The following is a 19947-nucleotide window of genomic DNA, read 5'->3' on the forward strand; positions in this document are numbered from 1 at the left end:
CAGTGCTTTACAATTTGTCACCTGTTTTTTCTTGGATTAAACTTTTCCCAGTATTGCAGAGAAGGAATGGTAATGCTTTAGTATCACAGAAAAGCTTTTCTGAGTTGTAATTAACGACTGACATGTTTGGGTGTTCAGGGAGGAAATCTCCCTTGAATTATTGCTTTGTGAGATTATTGTTTTTAGAATGGCATGTGAAAAATTTCTTCAAATATATTTCATCTTCTCTTGGTATCCTTCATCTTCCTTGTTCTTAAGTCCAAAATGTAATTATAAAATGTTCCCTTAGGAAATAAAAATTTTAAGTGGACTCTTTCAAGCCATACTTGAAATTTGGGAAAGGAGGGGTAGGGGCTGCAATTGTTGCTTCTTTTCTTTCTTGATTTATGCTGCAGTGCTATTAAGCAGCTGCAGTTACAGACACCAGAGAAGTAGGAGCTGTGCAAAATAAACATTTTAGATGTAGTAGATTGTAATACATTTTGCTACTCCAGCACCCAACCCCAAAACAAGGATGAAATCTTTCATTTCTTGGCTAGCACATGCTTGTGTTTTAAAAACTAAAACCTCTAAAAACAGTAGCCAAAACATTCAGGTGCATTATTCTCCAAGCATGGAGGATACAAGATCTCAATTTCAGATTCTGCCTATTTGAAATAAACAACCAACAAAACATAGTACAGAATAATAATGCTTCCTATAGCTTGGGATTTTTAGATCCAGATACAAAAGGTGCTTTGCTACACATTTTTGTCTTGCCCCGTGTCTGCATTTTTAATGATAGGTGTGCTTCCAGCTAGCACTCAGCTTCCTGCTTTCTCATTAAAAGCAAACACCAAGGACAGACCAAGGGTTATGGTGAGAAGACGTGTCACAGGAAGAAAAGAAACTGAGAGAAACCCATCCCAGTTTGACACTTCTCTGTTACAGCCTGAAAGGTGTTTTTAGCTGAAGTATCATTCCTGTAGTTATACCAAAGCATAATGGAGAATTATTTTGCAGGCTATGGTCTTTGGTATTTTTAATTAATTAAAGAAAAGCTGTTTATCTGTGCCTGTGCCCTCACTGGACAAAAGACCTGTGATTATTAAGCAAGGTTCCCAGCCTCATAGTTGTGCTGCAAATGATCAATAGCCTGGTAATGAGCGAGCTCTGTGCCTCCACCAGAGCTGAGAACATTGCTATGGGTGGGATGGCTCTAACTCAGTATTGTGGGATGATAAACTACCTTTTAATAGAACATTAACATTAATCTAAACGAGATTAGTGGAGCAAAGCATTGCACGAATAAGCTTGCTCAATTAAAACAGATGGTCTTCCATGCTGAATCCCATTATGCTCCCAAAGCCTCCCTTGCATTCCCACACTCTGGGGCGTGAGCTCCCTCCTTGCAGTGGCACCGAGTGTGGCACGTACAAATGTGCTCAGCTTTGAGCCACTGCACTCCTTCCATCATCCTTTACTCCAAGAGCTCTTCAGGATTTCATATTTATCAAATCATTTCTGAATGATTAACACGAGATCTTTACATTTGCTTCTAATTACACGTCTGTCATTAATCTTCGCTATTTCTCTTGCCCCGAGCATTTTGGAGAAGGTGGAGAGTGATAGGATTCAGCAATTAGGATCGGCTGTAAGCATGATTAAGGCTGTCTAAAACCAGGGGAGAAGAAAAAAATCTAAGACTGCAGCAACACTAATGTGTAGTGTTAGCCAAAATTAATGATCAAACATTGCATCTTAGCATCTTAATATTGTCTCAAGCAAAACGGCTTTACATTTGGAAGTAACACACATTCACAATCTAATCACTGGTTTTTCCCCCAGCCAAGCTTTTACTGTTCATTACTAGAAGAAACAGAGTTTTGTAGCTTCAATAATTTTTTTTTCCAGGGTAGAAGCACAGCAAAGTAGTCACATATATTAGGAGGCCTTAAGCTTTACAATTTTTTTTTAAATTCATTGTTTTAAATAAACCTTTTAAGGAGTAATTCATCTCTAGAGCAAACCTTTCAGTTCACACCAGCTAAATTAAAAGGTGGCGTCAACAGGCATGATTTGACCTTGTGTACCCACAGCCTGCCTTGCTGCTAAGACAGAAGAGAGTGTTTTAGTAATCTAGCTAGAACTAAGTAGAATAAATCACTAAATACTGTGTAACTTCAGTGTAAAGGCTTGGAGCAAGGGGGATATAACTATAGAGTTACCTCTTTGTCCTTTGCTTACCCTAGAGTATTCTTTGTAGACTTGATCATCCTTAGGCCCTCATTTGCCAGATGAACAGTGACAGAAAAATGGCCTAAATTCCAAACTAATGGAGATAAACCCTGCTTAAGAGGCTGCAGTGTAGCTGCCTGTGAGCCCTCTGGATGCTCGTGGTTTACAGTGGCCCTGAATGAGCCAGGGCTGGGCTGGCTCTGTTCTGTTCTCTGGTTCTGTGACCAGACAGAGTTTCAGAAGATGAAGGGATGCTTTGCTTGCCCAGTGAACTGAGTCCATAACAAGTATGATTTAGGCCAGCCTGGGACCTTCGTCCTTCAGTCTCCCCTTTAAATATTGACTTGAAATCCAGACAGCAGGTAATGCCCAATGGAACCAAGATTTTCAGGACAGTCACTACCAAGCATTGGGATGAGAGGCTGGAGAGGGCACAAGCACTTTCTGTGGGGTGCTGAGTAGTAGGTGAATAAAATTCATTAATCCCTTAGTTGATTTCCTGCCTTGTCTGAGGTACTGGGTTCGTTTTGAAGCTCCCTTTCAAATCAAAACCAGAGTTTTTTTTCCTGTGCCCAGAAACAGGTGACTTTTGGAAAGGAACTAAACTGTCACTGAAGGAATGGCTGTCTGTGCTGGCTTTCAGGTGTGAATTAGTTTTTGTGGAAATAGTGTCTGGAGAGCCAGTCTGCCTGGTGGAACTCAATCTGGATTTGGAAAACACCCCCCATAGGGTGAACAGAGGCTGTTAATTATTGGTGGGCACTGGAAACTGGTTGATGGGTATGTACACCACTGCTCAGTCACTGTGATTTAAGTGTAAGTGAAATTTCATGTGAAATTGTGTATAAGTCGTTAACTGTGGTTTTAAACCAGTTAGTATGTGAGTGTGGTGGGAGTGTTGGCTTTCCATTTTTTGGGTTTCCATGGCTGGTTTCTCGTTTTCCAGACACGAGAGCCTCAGATGTCTCTAGCCTGCACACCAGCTTTCCAGTAAAGATAAATGAACAGTAAATCACAGGAGAAAGGAGGAGGTGTTCTGGATGGGAAAGTCTGTTCCAGAGGATAAGCTTTGTACCCCAAAAGCTCATAAAGTTTGCGTGGTAATGGGCAGCTCATGAACAAGAACCCACTTGGTTCCTGATCACAGGGGCTTGGTGCCAGTCATCAATCAGTGCCAAAAATCAGCAGTGCCACTCGAGGCCAAGGTGTGGGGAGCGAGCAGCAGAGCCAGCCCTCACTGAGCAGAGCTGAGCAGGATATTGGTGCTTTGCTCCTCAGACATCCAGAAATCCCAGGGTAGGGAGTGAATATCATCTCCCTGTCCCCAGGGCCGTGTGTGGCACTGGTCCCCAAAGGGCTGCCTGAGCACAGGACAGTGTTTGAACAGGTGTCCTGGCCACATGCACACACAGGGAGCATTGCAGCTCTGTGCCCATCCCAGCTCCATCCCTGGGCAGTGCTGGAGGCTCCTGGGGCACTGCAGGTCCAGCAAAAAGATTTGCTCATTTTTGTTTGGTTTTTTTAATAGGCATTCAGGAAAGCATGAAGGTGTAACAGGTACAGGTTGTTGGTGTGAGTGGTTGGGGTCCAGTGGAGCTCAATGTCTGTCCCCTCTTTTGTTTGATGACCTGATTGTGAGATGGGTTGAGAGTGGCTGGTAAAGTTTTAATGGCATTTTATTTTTTTATGGAATAGAAATGTTGTCATATTGGAGCTGCAGAGGATTCCTCATGGGTACTTTCTCTTTTCTTTGCTGGCTTTTCTTGTTACTTTTTCTATTTGCTCAGTGGTCTGGGTGAGCTATACATGGTTTTTGCTTTAAAGGTCAGAAATGCCATTAAAACTGTATGAATTATGGACTAAATAATATTTTTTTGTTTCTTACTTCAGCTTTGCCCAAGTTTTCTGTTGAAATAAGGTAGTAGATGGTTAATTTTATCAGACTTTGGGGGATTGGAAGCTTTGGTTTTGATTAATTCAGGTATAGCACCAGTTCACAGACATGAAATTGCTGCTTGATGTACCATTTATTGCCACTGCCCACATGGAAAAAGAGGAAAATTTAGGACAATTTTGTATTTCCAGGACAGTTTCAGGAAACCTGTGCCAGTCCATCATACAGTGTGTTACGAGGTCAGTTCAGTGGTAACATTGTAGACATTAAAGGCAAAAAAAAAAAAAAAAAAACTCCTTTGTAGGCTGAGTCAATAATATGAGCCTTCCCTATAAATGAGTATTTTAATTGCTTTATTGGAGTCTATTCACACAAGTAAATTTTGTAGAATATCCCTCTTTTATATAAAGGGAACCTTTTTTTGTTCTTTGGATGGTTGCTGGTCGTTTTTTTCTTCCTTATCACATTGTAGAAAAGTAATGTGATTACTGAACAACTTGAATTAATTGGAAAAGACTGAGATAAACAAGTGCCCATTCTCCCTCATCTTTGCATATTAGCTTAAATTGAGACCTGATCCAGGATGAATAATTGAACAGTAAAAATTAAAACTTGTGGTCATAGCACCGCAGTACAAATGAGTGCATACTTATTCTGTACCAAGATGTATTTTAGTATTTAGAATAAACCTGGGGGTGTAACTTCATCACATTCCTAACAAAGTGTTTACACGGAGCTAGACATCACTGACAGTGGTAGCTGACAGTCCTGACTGAGGCGTGCCCTGGAAAAAAACTGCAAATGTGTGGCTGCAGTGTTGAAGTGCTGTGCCTGTGTTGGTAACAGGGCTGTGCCAGCTGTGCCCTTCACATCTGCTCAGGGATCTTCAAGATCACCTCATTCTAATCCCACTGTCACCTCCCAGCTCAAAAAACCCCATCCAGCCCAGCCCTAATATCTGTGTAGCTCATAAAAGAAGTGGGGATTGAGTTTGGTAGGACTTGCTTTGATACCATTCATCCCATTTGTTTAACCTCTAAAAGACACCAGCCAGTCGATGTTTCTTTTTCAACCCATCAATCAATAAATAAAAGATAAAATTACAGCCCTCATAATTGACTTTTATCTCTTCAAATGGCCATTTTGTTTTCAGCTTAAAGCTCTCACAGCTGAGCTGGTGTGAAAGGGGAGCAGACGGGCAGTTCTGAGATCCCTCCCATGGAATATGGCATTTTTGTAATCATGTTTCCCCTAGCAGTCACCTCAGAATGATGAGTAGTGGATGTCAGCGTGGATTTGGAAGAAGAGAACGTTTTCTGTTTACATGCAAAAGTTTTTAATTAAAAAACAGATACGGAGCCAAGATATTTCTTGCATTCCTACTGCCCTACCTGGAGGGTTTGTTGGTCTGCAGATGGTTCAGCACACGAGTCGAGCTCTGTGCTGTCACTGGGGGAGGGAAAATGCAGCTCTCAGCCCTTTGTGCCTTCCAGTCTCAGCAGTTCAGACATGGGGCAACCTCTGTTTTTCCTCCTATTCTCAAAACTTCTGTACCGTGAGTAGGAAGGATTCTGCCTAAATGCTTGGACCTGAGCTGCCCAGTGGGTGTGTTGGGCTGGCAGAGATGAGACCTGCAGGTCCTCCTGGAGGGTGTGTGTAGGACCACTAAACATTTTCAGAAGCCTCAGTCATTCAGTAGAAATATTAGGACATTTCCAGAAATAGTTTCCAGCATTTTCATAAGTTGGAGAGAAAGTTGGTTTGGTTTATCACATAATTTTTAAATTTTTTTACAGTATTGGTTTTGATGGGTGATGTGAAGGCAGACAAAACTGAAGTTTGCAAGTGGTGTTTATTTATTGCATTCTAGGTTATGCTGGTAGTTGTTCAGAAATTAAAAAGTCAGTTTATTTCTGAATCAGCTTATTCCCAGAAAGATCAAGAATTTTATCAAAAATAAAAAATACCAACAAAACAAAAAACAGCGACAAAACAACAGAAAATTAAGCCAAAAAAAGTCTGAGTATGAAGGCTTCGAACAGTTGCATTCCTGACTGTGTTACTGTTGCCCAGGGGAGGAACAGTGTTTTATTTTCAGGTGCAGTATGGATCTGTCCCATCTGCTGAGGAAGTGCCACCCCATGGAGGTGCTTTACAATGGAACCACTGGAACTGGCCCAACACCCCCAAAGAGCCCCTGGGGGCAGTGGGAGGGTGCAGTAATGAGGGAATTTTCCTGTCACCACACTGGTTTGCATTAAGAGCAGCAGTCAGTTTCATACTCCTGTTTTCTTTAGTTTATTGTTATAAAAAGAAACTTCTTAATCTCATACTGTTCATGAAATCAGGTGCAGGCTTGCCTGCTAATCAGTGGTTTCAGTGGTGCTTTTACTTCATCTAAAAATTCATTATAGGGATTTCCTTAATAAAGGCCATATGCATATTTTAAGTATGTTTTTTGTACTATTTTTAGAAAGAGCTTTCAGTTTGTAGTTAATAGTGTAGAAAAATATCTAGGTGGATAAAACAAATACAAATATAATAGTTACAAGATCTGCTCATAATTAAAACCCAAGGGGAGTGAAGACAAGCAATAAATCAGTGTTTGTAGGAACCAGATGTTGTCTATTTTGGGCAGTGGTGGAACTCCATGTGGCCCTCAGAGGTGAGGCTGAGACTTTGTGGACAGTAAAATATGCTTTTCTAGCAGCAGCTGTTTGCCTTTGAGTCCTGTGCCAGAACTCAGACACTTCTGTCATTTGCTGCTCTCCAGCCTAAAAGTGGCCTCAGTTCTGCTGTCTGCAGTTGGGTAGTTTATGGAGCTTGGGTGTTTTAGAAGGTTTAAAATGGGAAAAAAAGAGTTTTTAAGAGGGAATCCACGCAGGTAATAGGATGCTGCTGAAGAATCATATCCTGCTTCAAAGCAGCATGTGTGTTGTAAGCATTTTGCAGAACCAAGTATTTTTTAAAAGCAAAATGGAAAAAAAAAAAAATCTGATATATCCATGCTGATGCTATCTGCTCTCAGGAGCAATTTGATCATAACCCTCTTTATATCTGTCTCTTCCGCTGCTGAAGTTCCCTGCCTTAAAATGAATTTGTTCTGAGACTACTCACTGGGGGAATCTAAACCTGGTCTTTGCTATCAGTGGCACGTGTTTAATGACATTTTACTGCTTGTCTTACCCAGCACATCTGAGGAATCCTACTGCTAATTGTTGTATTATTATTATTATTATTATCATGATTATTATTATTATTGTTGTTATTGTTATTTGCTGCCCCTGCAGCCCTGGGGGGATGAATGGCACTGGCACTGCTGGGGATGGGAGACTCATCCCTCCCACATCAGCTCCCAGCTCTCACCATTCCCTTTCAAAATCTGGGAGGATGCAAGGCCAGGTGGGTTCAGCCCAACCACTGCCGCCCATAGGTGGTAAAATGCAAATTTTATTGCAGCAAGACAATATTTTCCTTTTGGATTCTGGGTTTTGTGTGCTTTTGGAAAGCATTTGGCAGCCACAGCAAGTATGTTTACAAAAAGAGCAGAACTGGTAAAGTTCAGGTTCGTGTTTGGATTCAGCCCCAGCAAACTGAAGCTGAAGCTGTGCCAGACGTTTGAAGCTGCCAGACGACAGTTCATCTCAAACAGAAAGCTGAAGAGGGGGAAAGAAATTTGTCAAATGTATTCCATGTGGAATTTCAGGCAATTTAATTTGATTCACTACACTCTGAAATGTCTTGGACTTCCCTATTGTTTCTTTACTTTGACACTAAATTTGATACCTTCTGGGATCTTCAGTGCTTTGTGCTGCGTTTGTCACGTTCTCTCATTTATGGGCTTCAGTCTCTCTCGGTTTTAATTGAAGGGACGGAGCCCTGCAAAAGTGCTCCATGGAATTCAAGGTTGCCAGTTTAATCTTGAAGTTGTTCTTCAGGCGAGGGGACAGCTTTTCTTTTGGACAGCACTGCGGTAAGAAGGGCCAGAGGGGATGAATGTAAAAGAGGAAAGGGAAAATTCCAGCAATCCTCATCCCTGTGTCTCCATCGGTGGCAGCAGCAGCAGCCAAGCTCTGTGGCTGTGGGATGCTGTGGTCAGGACATGTTCCAGGGTGGCTGCAGAGGCCAGGAAGTTCTCTTTGGGTCAGTGATGACCAGCACCAGACTGCCTGGATCTGTGTTTTATTGTGGTTTTGCTTTTCCAGTTAATTTGCTGCTCGGTGGGTGAATTTCCTGTGGTGTCAGTGGGTGCTGGAGCCCAGCCCTGGGGCAGGATCCTCTGGCTCTCTGCAGCCTGGCAGCACTGACACTGCCCAGCCTTTGTTACCCCACAGGTGCAGTTTGGGCATCAAGGCCACTTATTCTCCTCCTGCTCCCTCTGATCAAGTGCCAGAAACAGAACCCAGAGCTTCCATCTGTAAATAAAACTCGCTGAATTTGTCCAAATGTCAAAGCACTTGAGCCCACCAGGAACCAAACAGTGTTTTATTCTACATAATATTATTTTCTCTTGAAGCCTGCAGACTTGTGTAGGTTATAGCTGAAGGTAAAGGACTGCTGCTGCTTTTTGTGCAGGCAGAAGAGCAGAGGTGCACAGCAGCTGCAAGTTATATATAGCTACCCTGCCTTGACTCTTCCAGGTAACAAAGTCTTCCATTTCTAATATTCTTGCCTGAAACATCTATTCATTTACTGCACTGGGATCTGACTCCCTGGATCAGCGTGCATTCACACTCGAGCCAGGCTGAGGAAGATGAAAAACTCAGCCCCAAAGTTGTCAGTGTTTACACACAAGTCAAGTCCATAAGGAGTTCAGTGTCTTCTGGTGCGTCTGATTTTTTTTTCCCCTGACATGTGCAGCCTCTGTTTCTAGGTGTTGAGAGTTTGTTTGTTTGAAGAGTGTGAGGAGAGAGAAGCCTGAGGCTGTCTGACACAGCTGCACTTGGAGCATCTCTTTCAACTTCTTTTCCTAGGCTTCACATGGCCTCTGCTCACTTTTCTTTTTTCCCTCACTAAAAATCTTCCTGCAGCTCCCAATGTCTTCCTAAGACACTTCTGGCAAGTTGAAAAGAGATCTGTGGCAGAGAGGAGAACCCCCCCAAGGCCAGCAGGTCGCTGTTGATGGGGCAGCTGGGGGCTGGCAGGGGTGGCTGTGGCTGTGCAGGAGCTGTGTGTCCTTGCCCTCCTCCCACCACTGCTCCCAGTGCCCTATACCAGCAGGGCTGGGCTCTCTGCTCTGCCCGGGAGGACTCCAGGCTCATTGGGGATTGTCTCCAACACAGTCCCAGCCTCCCAACAGCTCCTCCCAGGGATGCTCCTGCCCACAGATGTGATGGGAGAGCTGCTGTTACAGCCTGGACACTGCCCTACCATTACACAGGCTTCACCCTTTATAGTTAACACACCAGGCTTCCATAAAATCTGCAGTTCTTCCTCAGGAAATGCATAGTGGTGTTTAAAGTCTTTTTCCACATAGGTAGTTTGACAAACATGAGAGTGTTGTGGAGATCATTAGTGCTAAGAGTAAAACCTCCAAATAAAGTGCCCTGGGATTTATGTACTCTGTGCTGGTAATAATAATTAGAACATATCCTACTGCAGGTAACTCCCACAACTTGCACTTTGCTCTGAAGCTGGGAAACTCATTGATTAATCCGTGGGGTCAATCAGTCCATCTTGTTTGGAGAGTTAATCTCTGGTGTGCACCAGGACCAGGAGTGAAACAGGTTTATTTACTGCTGCTTAATCAGAGAACCCAAACTCTCCTGTAGAGTGGTGAGAGGTTTGTTTCTACTTAGCCTTTAATTGCAAAATGATCTCATTAGTGCCATAGTGAATCTCAGTACTATCCTACAGACATGTGGAATTTAAAGAGCAAAGAACAAAAAAAACCTCAGCATCTGCCACAAAGTGTAGTGCAGTTGGTATTGGCAGGATTACCCAAACCAGGCCTCTCTTTATTAGCCTTTTAATCTGGAGCTGGAGTATCAGCTGCACATCCCAGTGGCTTTTGTTTACATTGCTGTTAAAAACAGAGGAGGACTGTGCTGAAAGTGCTAGGAAAGGTTTTTATCCAAAGAATCTTTGGATAAATCCAAAGATGCTGAGAACAACATGGAAACCAAGAGCAGAGTCACTGTGGTGTTTACCAAAGAAAAGGGCAATCCTCCAAGTTATCCCAGCAGAGAACTTCAGACCTCATAAATGTCCTTCTTACCTCTGCCATCAGGCCCTGGCTCATGTATTAATTAACCATTCCTGAGATGCCTCAGTAAGGCCAAGGGAGAATGAATCTCAAATGGGCAGTGAAATCCCAAATAAAGCAATCCTTGCCAAAGCAGGTGCTGGAAGCCCAGAGGTGAGGTTGCATACTCCCAGTAAAGCCCTGAGATGAAAATGGCAAAGCAGTGAAAAAGGTCTTTAACATGAGCACCAATAGATGCAGGTTCCTGTTTCTGTGCTGAAGAAAATGCTTGAATGTGAGTCCACATCCTGCAAATCCAATTCAAACTCGCTGCCCTTTGAAATCTGGTAGTATTCCTGTGCCTTTTTGGCAGGAATCTGCTGGATTTAATGTAGAAAATCAGGATAAAAAGACTCCTCTTAAACCAATGCTAAATACCAGAAAGAGAATAGAAGGGAATATTCCTTTTACTGATTGTTTCTAATCAGATAAAAATAAGTGACAGTGTAGGAAGAATCCCTCTACTAACTGCCAGAACATGTCGATTTATCAAATTTTTCTACCGTTGCTCTTTTTTAGAGCTCGCCTCGGAGCTGACAATGTATGTTTTACAGTGCAGCAAGGTAGATTGATTGATCCTAAATAGAAAAGCCTTTGGGGTCTCGAGCTGATGTTTTAGCTTCAGAAAAAAAACTGAGTAAAGCATGTTAATGTAGAGAAAGGAGCCTGGCTTAATTGGACCAACTCCTGGCTTGCTGAAAATTAATGGCTGGCTGGCTGTTGCCAGAGTGATTCATCTTTTCTATCATGTTCTATAGTCCTTCTCTCCAGGGGTCTGTACTCCCCTCCAATTCCAAACCAAAAGTGAAATATACTTCTTCATTTTTTTCTTCCTCAAAAACATGTATTTTAGTTGAATTGGCTCCCAGTAAATGAAAAATGGCACAGGTGGGAATATGAAGGAGGCACTCAGTGTCTGGGATTTAGATTTTTGTTTTGTTTGAATGGGATTTATATATTTTTTTAATGTACCCTTAACTCCTCGTTGCTACTGGCTGACTGTGCACGTGACAGAGTGACTTGTTAAAGGATCCTGATTTGTCTGCTGAAATGTATTATTCCTTTTCTTTTTCTCTGGCCATGGAAACAGAAATTCTGTGTAAGCAAGAGCTGATAAAAGTGAATATAAAGCTGGAAAAGGTGTTGAAAGCATTTAGGTGGCTCTGGAAATGAAAAGATGACTTTTCCATGTAGTTCCATGAAGCCCACAGAAGTATTTTCTATTTTTAAAATAAACGACTTGTGCACGAAAAGGCCTTGCCATTTTCCCCATAAAACCTACAGTCCTGGCTTTGTGGAAGCAAAGCAGCTGCAGGTGAACATGAGGAAGTCAGGAATTCAGTGGTGTGTGCCTAAAACCCACATGGATAATCTGATCGTGGAGGGGGTTGAGCTTTGCAACTTCAAGAGGGCAAATTCAAAATGTGCTTTTAGACATAAAATACTTCTGTGTCCCCTTTGAAATCTATCTGAGTTTCTGCTGGAGGCAGATTGCTGCTCTTTTGCTGATTCCAAGGTGTCACCAGTTGAGTGGCACATGGAGTCATTTCCAACAAGCAAGTAATAGGTTGGGAATGTCATGAATGTTGTATTATTGCATATTCTGAATAGGAGGATTCACTGTAACTGAAGATTACAAGAAGATAAATAAAGAAAGATTTTGTTTAACATAATTACATATGGTAAATTGTTATGGTAATTTACTATTATTCCAGTAAGGCAAATATTAGCAGTCATAGCTCAGAGATCATAAATAATGCACTGGAAAATTGGATGCAATGTTTCACATTGACCTGAGATTTGGGAAATGGGTAGAATTGCAGCAGATTTCTGTGCCATTAATTGCAAGAAAGTAACATTAGCAACATGCTAAATGTTTTCAGCAGATGATAGACTGTGGGATAGTTCATTAATTCTCCAAACTCATTCATTATATTTGTTTTTTACTCCTAGAACACTTAATGAATAATCAATGCTTTGTGAAGCTGAGGGTGTGGACATGCACGTTTTTATATGCATTCATATACCAACCAACATCCATCCATTTATTTCCTACATTTTTTTTGTATCAAAGCATTTTTTTAAACTGTATACTCTTAAACTCAATCACTAGGGATGTGTTTATTAGTCTTTGAAGCAGCTGTTTGAATTGCTGTTTTTACCTTTTACCAGAAGAGTTTGGCTCTCCCACGGTGCTATAAATATTAAATAAAGACACTAAGAGTTTATTAGTGTGATATCCTTTATGGGGACATGGTGGAAAATGTAACCTATAAAATTAGTAATGAGAGGATGAAAATTACACATTGTCTCCATCAAGTTTTACAGCCATCATTTTTTCCTATTTATGTGTTGTTTTTCTTGTAGAGAAGGAGAAGGGCTCTGAGCATTTAATGAACTGCAGGAAGCAAATCTGGCTGTGTATTGTATGATAGTGTGGGATTTACTGTAAGCAGGAGTGGGATAGACACAGGAGTCCAGGCTTAGATGTAGCATTGTGTGTAAGTGTGATGGCTCAAGTCGGTTTTAATTTCCACAAAACACTGAAACATCATCTCTGAGTTGTTCCAGAGTGGTTGAAATGCCTGTGGTACCTGGATACATCCATCCTTTTAATACAGAGAAACAAAACAGGACAAGATAAGACAAGAGGGAACTGCCTCAAGTTGCACCAGGGGAGGGTTAGGTTAGATATGAGAAAAAATTTCTTCATTGAAAGGACTGTCAAGCAGTAGAACAGGCTGCCCAGGGAAGTGATGGAATCACCATCCCTGGAGGTGCTCAGATAACACCTAGATGTGGCACTTGGGGACATGGTTTAGGGGTGGACTGTGATCTTAGAGGTCTCTTCCAGCCTTCATGATTCTATAATTCTATTAAATCCTCTTGCTTCCATGTCAGCATTTGCCTTTTGTAGAGAAGATATTTCAGTCACAGAATAATTCCACTGTGTATTTACATGTGCTCATGGGACTCCCATTTCTCACAACAATTGCAATCATTTGTGTGACATCCCTTAAATTTTTCACCCTGCACTAATTTGGAAATGCCCAGTAGTTTGTAGGGAGAAGGATCTGCCTCTGTTTGCCTTTTGAAAGTCCATATTTCTAATTTTTTCTGTCTTCTTCACTGGTATCTGGGTGATGGAGGCAGTTTCCTGGTTGTTGAAATTCCAGGATTCTGATCCCAGCTTTGCTGCATGTTTGCAGCGTGGCCATGGGGAATTCACTCAGCTGCAGTTGGTTCCCACTGCTATAAAACAGTTTTCTCACAGAATCACAGAGGGATTGCACAGATGTAAAGAAGGGTGCCTCGAAAATGTGGCTGTGTAAAATTTTATGCTGCATACTTACTTTGCCAAATAAATGCAGCTTCCCAACAAGGCACAGCACGCTCTGCTTCACATTAGCACTTAATGGAGAAATCACTTTGTGAGGCTGCAGTGTGCCCGTGCATTTCTGTGGTTAACTGAATGGTTTCATGCCTGTTCTTAGGCAACAAGAGCCTCTCCACACAGGACATGTTTGGGATTTTTTAATTTCTGGTGTGGCCTGAGCCCCCTGCAGAAGCTGGAGGAGATGGATGAGTGCAGACATGTGGGAGCGTCGGGCCAGAAGTGCCGGGGCAGGAATTGCAGTGATTTGCTCACCATCACACAGGAGAGACATTTCCGTGCATGCTGAGGACTCTGCAGACATCTGAAATGCCCAAAGGTTGCAGTTAAGCCATCGTCACCTTAATGATGTTCACAGAAGGGGTGTGAGGGGTGGATTTGGCAGCTCAGATTTATCCCAGTGCACCGGGTGTAAGGGAGCTGGTCAAGAGACACGACTTGAAAAGCAGATGGATCCTGCTGGAAATAGTGCTGTGTGTTTGCTGCTTTAAAGTTCATCAGGAAAGAAACATCTTTTGCAGAGATAATCCTCAAAACCACGGTGAAAAACAGAGTCCTGAAGGGACCCATATCCTGAACTGTGGGATGATGTCCTGCCAGGGGGTTTATCCTAATAAACGAGTATTATCCCTCCTGCTCTTCCAGCCCTGTGCTGCTTGCCAGAGGGGGCACTTTTTAATGGACTAGGAGAAGTCAAAGGAAAATCCAGAAGGATAAGGCTAAAAGCGAATTCTTTGGTTTATACCATTTATAGTCCTATTAAATTCAGTATTTCTCTCAGACATTTGGGGGGCAAGAAGTTCAGTGTATTCGTACATCTTTCAAGATCCTTGATCATTTGACTCTGTCCAGCCAGCTTAACAAGCTAAATAATAAAAGGGAACAATGCAAAACTTGTTGAATTTTTTTTCACCCTGTGTCTTTTTTGAAGTCAAATACCATTTTTTTTCCTCAGATGCCCAGCAGTTTGCTGCAGACTCCTGCAGCTTCTCTGCCCATCGCTCAGTACCTGTTTCAGCTTATCAAATTGTTGTACTTCCTCCTTTCATAGAGAAGCAATTAAAAATGATGAGGGTAAAGGGTTAAACCTAAAAGCTTGCTAATGAGGGTGCCTTCTTGGTTTTCCTTTCATCAGGCATTAGATGCTGTTTTCAAGCATAAGCTTTCGATAAGCTTCACTGAACATTTTTCCAGTGTATTTTTTTAAAAGTTGGGGCTTTTTTACCATCCTGTAAAAATGATAGATGTGTGACTCTGCTGTTTATCCAAAATCCTAATTACTGATGCTGCAGCTTTTGAATGTTAAATTCATGCAATGTTCTTCAGGCTTCATACTGGTCAAAGAAAGATTGATTTGTGTCCACAGAGAGTTCTGAGTCTAGTAAACACAGCCAATGTTTGTTTATTTATTTATTGCATTATTTCAAAGTCAAGAGTTGCATCAACTGCAAATTACGTAGACTTAGAGATTTCTAAAGGAGAAAAAGGGAGGAAAAAGCAAAAGTTGTGTGCCGTTGAATGAAATTTTAATTTCTGTCTCCACAAGAGCAAAGAGTAGAGGTAAGAGGTAGAATTTGAAAATACGGATGAGATTTCCTTTCCTTGAGCTATGCTATTTATAATAGAACAATAGCTGGACTTTTTTTTTCCTGAGCCTATACACATATATTTGGGAAAAGTATTTTATATATAAATATATCTAAATGAGATTTATAGATTATGTGGATCTTTGAGTGTATATATATATATATTAAAAAAAACGGTGCAGCTCAGTAGTCTTGTAACATCCCAAGGACTCATTTTCAAAGGGCAGCGAGGAGGATGATTTAGGATTTCTAATCACAGAACCATTTGGTTTAGAACACACCTCCAAGGTCATTGGGTCTGCCTGTTCAGCCAGCACTGAGCTGTGATGGAAGTGGGAGCAGCCCAGCTCTCCTGCATTTCCAGTGCATCTCCAGAGTGTTCCCTGTGCTGTGTCTGAGCAGTGCCTGGGGCCAGAGCCCAGCAGGGTCATTCCTCCCCTTGGGGCTGAAATCTCCTGCACACCTGCCCAGGTGAGCCAGGGGCCCCTTGCTGCTGTGCAGAGCGACTGAAAACTCTGCAATCTTTGTGTCCTTGAAGCCTTTCTTGCAGTTCCTAAAGGCTCTTAGGAGAGGAGCTGGCTGTGCTAATCCCTCGCTGAGCATTCACCTACCTGTGCTATCTGAGAGGAGCAATGTGGGACAGACACAGTGCTTGTTAAAAAAAAAAAAAAAAAAAATCAGACGATTTCTCTCAGGATTTTCTCCGTCTCTAGTCAAGTTTGTTTTAAACTAATGGAAGTAATTAGCAAGTCACAGAGGGACTTTGTCTACGAGGTAGCCATTTTTAGATAATGGAGCATAAAAGTCGACACAGTGACATATGACACCAGAGCAGCATCTTGGAGCCACGAGCTGGGTCTTAAGCAGATGTTTAAGTACTTTGAATACTGAAATCACTACATACACGTATAGAAAGGGTTTGTTTTTTTCTCTCTCAGACTACTGGTACACTGTAGGGCTTTCTTTTAATCTCAGTAAAATCAAAGTAAGCTCTGAAATGTATTTTAATGTGCAGTCATTATCACTCCTCTCTTCTTTAAATGTCTTTCAGTGTATGGTACCTGGGTACTTGGGGAGTAGGGGTGGAACTTGAGTTTTGCATGACCATTACACAGCAGAGGGGTGCAGCAATACAGCAGCTGATGTGCCAGGTTTGTAACAGTGACCATGGTGTTGAGCTGAAAATAAATAACATTTGGAAGTGAAGATGCACTTGATATGTTCACACGTATTTATTGTAGCTGTGAATGCAGGGGAGATTTGCAGAAATTCCAGAGATGAAGGCAATCTCCCAGCAGGGTGATCACAGAGGTCCAGGGTATCTCCCTTCACAAGTCTCTGAGATTGCCCCAGTTCTTGTAGGTGCCAGCAAGCCATGTGTGTGCTTACCCTTTTCCAGGGCTTTCAGCTTGTTTTTATGTACTAGATAACTTTATCCATCTTATTTTTTTATAAATCAATATGTGACATTTGCTGCTTGTGCCCAGCAGTTGCTGCAGCATTTGGTAACACTTCCCACCACACACATAAAAATGTACCAGTGTGGTCTAAATAAATACACAGCACAGAAAGCCTCAGAGATATACAATTGTGACACAATCACAGCACCCCAGTTATTGAGGGGTGCACTTTGGGCAAGGAGGGGAAGGATTTTCCCCTCCTCTGCCCCAGTCTGCTCTTCATCTCTCCCTACTTTGATACAGCCAGGGGCTGTGATACCCAGATGGGTTGAGCCATTTCCTGGCTGCTTTTTTCTTCCACCTGTGCCATGGTTGTTCGGTTTTTTTAAATTTAAATCCAAATTAGTCGTTGGTGCAGCTCAGAGCAGCACTGCAGAGCTGTGGTTGGTGCAGGGGAAGGGGACACTGGGGGACAGCTGTCCCAGGAGCTGCTGTGCCCGGAGTGCCCTGCACCCCTTGTCCCAGCACAGCCAGGCTGGCTCGGATCCAGCTGAGCCAGCCCTTCTTCTGCAGGAATTAAATACCTGCTGAAGCCCACCAGAGCTGGCCCAGCAGGTTGTCCTCATCTCCAGGCAGGCTGGAGCATCCCAGCATGAGAATGTGCCTAACAATCCGAGCTGGAGCGCTGTGCATCCGTTCTCACTCACTTGAGATGTTTTTACGGGTACAATATGTTTTCCTTCACCACATGTGTGTTCCACCCCGTGGATTACTCAAATGGCAGAAAGTGGTTTGTTTCCTGTGTTATTAGCTGCAGGTTCAGTTTCTATCAGATTTGTCAATTCTGTCATATAATAGAGCTGGGGTTTTTTTTCTGGTCTAATGTATGTGACACATTTCGTAATGCCAATAAAAATAGTTTTCAAACTAGACTGTGAAAGACTTTGACCAAAAAAAAGGCGAAAATAGAAATATCAGCAACTGGGGAGCTTTGATCTGACAAAGTAGGCTTTCAAATGACACGTTATGGTTTATGAAGCACAGTTTTACAGTTCCTTTTTGCAGTAGCTGTAACATGTGAGGGGTTGGCCAAGGTGGGAATGCAGCTCAGGATAGGGGGGTCCAGTTCCAGCAGCAGATGTGTGTTCCAAAATGGTTTCAACTTTTACTTCTGTGTTAAATTTCTTTTTGTTGTTTTTATATTTCTGATAATGGAACTGTTATGGGCTTTTGAATTTCAGTTAAGAATGTGCAAATAGGCTATCTGGTAAGTAGGTTATTGAAGGGTTAGGGAAAAGGAGAACATTTCCTGAAAAAAAATACCCACAGTGTGGGTAATAGACTCCAGTTGAATTTAAAAGATAATGGTGACAAGGGAGAAATCCACTTGTAGAAATGGGGAACAGCTGTGTTTGAGATCTAATGAAACTGTATCAAATACTTTAAAAATGGCTTACAACTTCTTCCCTGGGGAACAGAGATAAAGCACAAGAGCACTCCTGAAAGGTCGAAGAAACAGTTAAATCATTTCCTTGATGGTTATTAGAGATATAGAAGACATCAGTGAAAATTAAATGTCTGAAACTTGTATTTGATTGCTTTCCTTATCACGCCAATCTCACACATTTCTCCCATCTCTTCCTCTCTGTTCTAGTAAAATTTAATAACTGTGCTGGTAACAAGGGCGTGCGGTACGAAACCAACAGCCTGGACTTCAAGGTGAGGGCGGACGGGACCCTGTATGCTGCCCACCACCTGCAGCTGCCCTCCAAGCAGCTGGTCCTGCTGGTGACTGCCTGGGACCCCCAGAGCTTGGCCAGATGGGAGGCCATGGTCAGGTTTCTGGTGGCAGACAAGTCCCAACACAACGGGCACAAGGTAAGAGGTTTTTTCCAAGCTCTTTCTCCTGCTTCGTTCTTCCTGTGCCACAAAGTGTTTGTGTTGCCTTGTCTGTGCTTCATAAGGGGGTGTCCAAGTAGGAGATGCCATGAGCAGCATCAAATTCATTTCAAATGATCCTTGAACAACCTCTCTGACAGAAATTATTTCAGGTTTCCAGTGAGGGAAGTGTTCTCTAAGTTCAAACTTCTGCAAGTGACCGCTTGTCTCTCGTGCACTGCCGTTCATGTACATCGTGTTTGCACCTCACTGCTGATAAACTCTCTTGACTCCAAGTCAAACCAGCAGATGAAGGGTGAAGAGTCAAAGTCAACCATCTTCTGGATGGTTTTAAGTTCAGATTTCTTTTGTGACAGCGCAGGTCTGGAGTCACACACTGGCAGCTCTGCCCTGCTCCTCATCTCCCCGGATTCCAGGGTTACTCTTGCGAGCAATCTGCACGGCCCTGCAGCTTCCAGAGCAGAGATCTGGGCTTGTTCCTTGCCTTGCAAGGACAGAGGGAGTGTTGCTGCTGCTGATAAGGGCCTTGTGCTCAGGCACAGGGCAGGCAGCGAGGCACAGCACAGCACTGCAGTGCCAAAAACATCCCCTGTGCTCAGTGCCAGCATCCTCCTCTCCCACCCCGGCACACAACAGCCACAGCCAGCCCTGCAGTCAGGAGGGCACAGATGGTTTCTTTCTGCTTTAGCTCCAGACACAGAGCTGAAAAGCAGGAGGGCTCTGTCCCTGCCCAGCAGTCTGAGAGCAGTGTTCCTTCAGAGAAATGTGGTGCTGGGCTGTATAGGGGGCTGCAACTGTGGGCTGCTCCATGAAAACACATTTCTTCTGCTCTGTCCCTGGAGTAGCTGTCACTTTCTCACCTCTTCCATATAATTTTTTGGCAGCAGCAGTTCACCTTTTTATTTTCAGTGCTAGTCTGGCTGAAGATCCTTTACTACACAGAGTAAATGCAGTTATCTTCTCTGGTGCTGGCTCAAACAAAGCAATGCTGGGCTGGTTGTGTGGTGACATTTGGGCAGGATTTGGCAGGGAATTGTTTCAGGAGCCTGATTTATTGCTGGATCTTGAAGACCTGCAGAGTAAGGCTGAAGGTGTGTGTCCTGGGGGCTGCCATGGCTCCTTCAGGGACAGGTGGGGACTCTTGGCCATGGCTGTAATTTGGTGATGTCCAAACAGCAAGCCTGGCTTCATCCTTCTGCTTCATTCCTTCCCTGCTTGGACAGGGAGAGCAGGGCAGGATGGGGAAAAGGAGACACTTTCTGTGTCAAGTTATTAGAATTCCACCATGTAACTCTGTGCCATCCAGGAGAATT

General features: G+C 42.9%; 1 protein-coding gene across 2 annotated transcripts in view; it reads left to right on the top strand.

Moving 5' to 3' along the window:
- The window catches only part of CDH4 (cadherin 4), a 420603-nt gene that overhangs the window by 230693 nt on the left and 169963 nt on the right, over positions 1-19947 (top strand). For both annotated transcript variants that reach the window (XM_088174755.1, XM_088174756.1), the window contains one exon: positions 18390-18613. In XM_088174755.1, coding sequence (XP_088030881.1) covers positions 18390-18613 — 224 coding nt within the window. The remainder of the gene's footprint in view (positions 1-18389; positions 18614-19947) is intronic.

The sequence above is a fragment of the Sturnus vulgaris genome, chromosome 17 (genome assembly GCF_052056855.1).
Source record: "Sturnus vulgaris isolate bStuVul1 chromosome 17, bStuVul1.hap1, whole genome shotgun sequence".
In the NCBI taxonomy this organism is placed as follows: Eukaryota; Metazoa; Chordata; class Aves; order Passeriformes; family Sturnidae; genus Sturnus; species Sturnus vulgaris.